Here is a 5,984-nt window from a genome sequence, read left to right on the forward strand (position 1 = left end):
TATATATATATATATATATATATATATATTCTTTTACTTGTTTCAGTCATCTGACTGCGGCCTTGCTGGAGCACCGCCTTTAATCAAAGAAATCGACCCCAGCACTTATTCTATCGGTCTCTTTAGCCGAACCGTTAAGTTACGGGTCATAGACACACCAACATCGGTTGTCGAGCGACAGTGCGGGGACAAACACAGAATGTAAATACATACATGCATACATACATACATATATCTTTCATATCCACTCACAGGACTTTGGTCAACTCGAGGTTATAGTAGAAAATACTTGTCCAAGGTGCCGCGCAGTGGAACTGAACCCGGAACCATATTGTTTGGAAGGAGGCTTCTTACCACACAGCCACGCCTATGTATGTATGTATGTATGTATGTATGTATGTATGTATGTATGTAGTGCTTTGTTCAAGCTTCCAGCTGAAACGGGGTGTGGATGAGTTTGGACCTAATTATCGTTGAGGTGTTGGTTATAGCGTACTTTGAAGTGGTTTAGTGTCTCCGCATAATTTCTTGTGGTATGTTTGTAGCTCTATATAAAGGAACTTGGAATGCATGTTATGGATAGTTTAGAAACTGACTGCGCTTTCGTTCTGATGGATGCTTGATATAGACTGAGCATGAAATCTTGAAGTAATATCACTAAAGGACAGGTATTTTAGATATATTTCACTCAATACTTTTAGAGGAAAGGAAAGAGAGAAAGAAAGAAGGGATAGAGAGGGGGATAGAGAGAGGGATAGAGAGAGAGAGAGAGAGAGAGAGAGAGAGATGGAGAGAGAGAGAAAGAGAGCGAGAGAAAGAGCTTGGAGAAATAAATATAGAGCCAAACAGAGATTTTCTTGGCTTTCAGTGTCTTATATTCCATTGAGTTATATTCTATCACAAATATGTATGGTATCGCTTACCTGCTCTTGTTAAAACTATTCAGAAACCCTAGAGCATTCTTTGATCCATTGCAAAATTACCTGTCCGAGAGAGAGGATATTTAAAAAGTAGTCTTAGGCAATCTACCAGAGCTGGAGGTGTAATTTAATTTGACGGATTCACCAACCATAAATAAGATCTTCAAATCTGAAGAGGCTAGAAAATGATGAAATGAAAGAAACGTCTAGTTGTTCTTTATCCACATTTCTTCTTTTTTACTGCTCGATTTAGTTTTTTGTTTTTGATTCTTCTGATGCATAACATAACAAGAACTATATACCTTTCTCTGTGTGCCATGGTTTACCATTTATCCTAGGATGTTTATATTCTTTACATAAATAAATAGGTGTTTTAATTTTAAAATATTTTACTTTATTTACCGTAGATGCTGTGATGAAGATGGTGTTTTAAAAGTAACAGAACTAAAGAATGGCCCTCTGTCTTATTCAGATTTGCAATCAAAGGTAATAAATGAAAAAAATAAAGAATGCAAAAATTCATTAACAGTTATAATGTGAAACACGTGAAATATTTATCCCTGCTCATCCCAATACATAATGAGAAAAAAATATTTGACTTAACATGAATGAAAAAAATGTTCGCTAATAGAAGCAAAATGAAATTTTTGCGCACTTATACAGTCAGTATATAAATGTATTTTGAATTAAATTATGTTGCTATTTATTTAGGTTTCTATTTTTTTTGTAATTGACTTCGTTTTTCTCGTATTATGTTGCTCTGCCTGCCTAAGACATATTGAATATAACACAATTGAATGACTTGAGTTGAATATAAATAGGTTATCCAATATACGAAAGAAAAAATTAGGAAAGAAAAAAGAATACATATTAGTGATTGTATTTTTTTATCTGACTTAACTTTTATATATACTTCGATCTTTGTACCTCCAATAATTTCTGAGATAACAAGGTGGACACTTTAACAGATAATGAAAGAAAAAAGCTGCTCAAAACTGTTGTGCTAGTGGTTAGATATGTCATATTGTGAGAATAAATGTTGTTGTATACAAAAGTAGTTTGCCATATATCTTGTTTCTGAAAAAAATATTGATTTATGTAATAAGAAAGGGTGTGTGCCATTATTTTGTAGTACTGAATTAAATCTGATATTCTCTGAAATCGCTGTTTCAACATAGAAAATGACCTAAGCAATATAATTCTAAAGTTTCAAAACTATTTAATTCTTGCTGGCTCACATCGCCTGGTCATGATCAGGTATCATATGGCTGAGTATTTTACTATACTTAACAACCATGATTACCGTTTTATTGATGAACGCTTCGTATTCTTGAGCTCCAGGTTTCGTATTAATCTAGTAAAATGACAGGGATGAGAACATTTTCCAGAATTCTTCAGAATTCTGTAGAACTCTCCTCTGAAGATTGTGCTGACATTTCGTCGATAGAATCACAAAGAGTTGCTCACAATTTGATAGGGATGCTTATTTTATTTACACCATCCTTTTCTGATCACTCTGAAAAATCCGTCTGAGATCAATGAATTCCAGACACAATATGTTATATTCGAACACTTGCATTAGTATTTTGCTAACTCATACATATGATATTTTATGTTTATATTTTGGGTAAAAGATTAAATGAAACCCTCCTATCTTTCATCACACGTATATAAACGCAATACATTGCCTTCAAAGGACTCAGTACAAAACGCCAGAAATCACGCCTCATGATTCCTGAATCCTATTAACTGTAGTTTTTTAGTTCCGATGTAGACTATTACTAGTTTACTCCAGATTCTCCATTTTCCCTTCTCCTGTTAGATTAAAAGATCGGATATTGCCAGTATTAATTATGTCACTCAACTGCACAAAACCTTAATAAATAGAAAATGATTCACTTCAATATAAACAGCTCTCACGCCAAGATTTGCGATCGATTGTTCGGTTGAAATAATTAATCAAACACTTTACTAAAAAGTGAGAAGGATGAATACATTTGAGTTAACAGATAATTTACTGCTAGTTTTCGGATCTCACATTTATGAATTCAACTACCACTTGAACTTGATATTAAATTTCATCCTCGTATTATTGATTAAATAAGAACCAAGTTCACTGCGAAAAGTATAACGTAACTCTAAACCTATCCCTCCTTGTTTGTTCGTTTACATGAATAACAATATATTCATCTACAAGAAAGGAATAAATTAATGTGTGCTGTTGCGTATAAGGTTTTAATACTAAAAGAATTTCGAAATACTTATTTTAATGCACATCTCCAGCTGATTTACAGCAAGAATGCAGAGCCTGTCAGTACATATTGACACCTTCATGTTTTTCACACACTTGATACAATGTATGATAAATGATTTTTCAGTTTCCTTTTGTTTATATGTAATTTTTGAAGGAGTAGTATAAAATGAACGAATCTCATATATTGACAAACAGGCAAACACACAAACACATGCACATATATAGACACGTATGTACACAACTGAAAATTGTATCACTCTGATTTCAAGATTGATTACTTAGCAGTTTGAAACGCCGTTCAGCTGTGAAATCTATATTTGCACGAAAAGAAAACAATAACTGTAAAGCCGTCAATATTTTTGCTATTCAATTTATACAGGATATGTATATAATCGTAAGTGAAGATCACGTATGGATTTGGATTGGACGCTTAGTACCGAAAACGGCACGTCGAGAAGCAATGAATAACGCTGTTGTGAGTAAAACTCCTTTTCATATTTCCACTCAATAAAAATATTAGAAAACGAAATATTTAACATGTTCTCTTCTGTTGTTTTAAACCAATAATCACAATCATTGTTTCCGTGACACTCCTGTGCTTTTAGTGGCATATAAGACTACTTTATTAAAACATGCCTTTCACCTTTTTAAAGGTGTAGGATGGACAGGAAGAAGATTGGTTGTTATTTCTAGCAAGTAGATAGACCACATGTATGCCTCATCTGTATATTTCTGACCAATAAGTATTTCTGAGATTGAGTGCTGAGATGATACTGCGTCGATCGAAGAGTTCACGCTTCGTATCCCATCTTTGATTAGGTCACTTATGACATTCGTGAGAAAGAGCATCGTTGATCGCTCGTGTCTGAATTCATGACCAACGACGCAATCAAGATTCGCTGCACTGTTGAAAGAATGTTAAACGCTAGGCTTTTGAAAGCTTGTATTCTATCCACCTTGATGGTTCCAATCCAAGCTTCCGAGAATTTTTTTGTTTTAATTGCTTAATCAATTGAGAAATTTTTGCAGTGTTTCCGAGACTTAATTCAGGAATGGAGAATTATCCTTCGAATGAAGACTTAAGATTTAATCTGAACGATTGTAACATAGTGGACTCTGCTAATGTCACCCAAGCGTGTTATGTTAGATCAGACGACCGAATAAGCCTATCGCTTTTGTGCCATGTGCGAACAGCCGTTATAAAAATATCTATTTCAAATACTAACACGATTTGTATCAAGTGTTTGCATTAAGAAAACATGTACAGATGGATTAGACATCGCATAACGATTGTTTTCATACTGTTGAGTCAGTGGAGCTCTCCGTTTCGATGGACAATCAATTTTGCATCGTTTCTAAGAAAACAATCATTGTAACCTCTACAAGTAATTTGAAAACTGGTTTGCTTGTTTTCCTGTGAAAAATATTAAGTGTCGTAGTATTACTCTCACTCGAATTATAAATTCCAGTTGTTTAAAATTTTAGATAAAAAATTGGAAATGATTATCTTTGTGACTGACATGTAAAATGTTCATTTTCAGGGTTTTTCTAAAAAGAAGAATGCAGATTTATGTCAAGTAATTCGAGTCATTGAAAATGAGGAAACTGAAGATTTCAAGTATTTATTTCATAATTGGCCGGAACCATCTCGGAGAGGCAACTCAAAAATTAAGATAGGTATATTGTTATTATTTTTAAAGAATTACTTAACATAAACGACAGAACCAGAATGTTTATGTGTACTGGGGTATATTTCTATGGTTTATGTTGATCCTGTACATAAGAGTGTCATTTCAACGACATCGAAAAAATGAAAAGTAAAGTTAGTTTAGGTATGAATTCAGAATCTATTTTGTCCGTGTCTATCAACCATTCTGTCAAAATATACAGTTATATAGTTATATAAGAGAGTGTAAGTGATCCTTGATTGAGGACAACCAGCACAACCAACTAATATCTAGAGAGCTACATTGTACCATATTATCCAATATAACCTTTCCGGTATCATTTTAAGGAGGTGTGTGGGTTATTTCGAGCTGTCGATTGCTCGCGTTGTTCTTAAATGTTCAAATAGTTAGGATAGCCAATAAACTGCAGATGGTTAAAATAATGCAAAAGCATATTTGGAATTCTTTCCAGAGTTGTTAAAAGAAAACAGATCAATTGATTAATCAAACAGTCAATTAGTTAAATGGTTAAATAGTTAACCAACTGGAAAGAAAAATAAAGTGCAATAAAACCAATGCACGTAATATCACTTCCGAAAAAAACAACAACAAAAAAGCAAGAAATTTAGCATAGATTGATGTTTTCAAATATAAATTAAAGATATTTTTCTATTACATATTTGAAACATTCTTTTAAGTTATATTCCCCAGCATATTTTATTACAGAACAGCATTTTAATGCTCCGTATAATAACTATATAAAACATAAATATATATAAGAAATATATGATATATTTGTCTAGTGTTGAACATGCAGATATGCAGATAACATTTTGGAATTATTTAATTTCTAACCCAGCTATTACAAAACTAGGATGCAATTTTATCAGTATATCATTTAAATGATATGCCAAAGAAGTGAGTTAATGAATTCATTATATGAATAATATATCTAAGTTAATTTCTCTATCATTCTTCAGAGAGTTATCATTGAACTTAGAATATGTTATGTGTATTTAAACTCAAGGGACATGTATGAAAAAAAAAAGAGAAAAACGGCATTAACTCCTTTGATTATCTTTTACATATAGCTTGAATATTTATCTATCTAGTCAGCTCTCCCCCCTCCCCTCCCCCTCTCTC

At 32.9% G+C, this 5,984-nt stretch overlaps 1 protein-coding gene across 1 annotated transcript in view; it reads left to right on the forward strand.

Annotated features, from left to right (window-relative positions):
• Nucleotides 1-5,984, forward strand: part of LOC106875763 (villin-1) — a 158,675-nt gene that overhangs the window by 75,998 nt on the left and 76,693 nt on the right. Inside the window, exons 9-11 of the mRNA XM_014924026.1 lie at nt 1,328-1,406; nt 3,554-3,649; nt 4,716-4,851. Coding sequence (XP_014779512.1) covers nt 1,328-1,406; nt 3,554-3,649; nt 4,716-4,851 — 311 coding nt within the window. The remainder of the gene's footprint in view (nt 1-1,327; nt 1,407-3,553; nt 3,650-4,715; nt 4,852-5,984) is intronic.

The sequence above is a fragment of the Octopus bimaculoides genome, chromosome 2 (genome assembly GCF_001194135.2).
Source record: "Octopus bimaculoides isolate UCB-OBI-ISO-001 chromosome 2, ASM119413v2, whole genome shotgun sequence".
Lineage (NCBI taxonomy): Eukaryota > Metazoa > Mollusca > Cephalopoda > Octopoda > Octopodidae > Octopus > Octopus bimaculoides.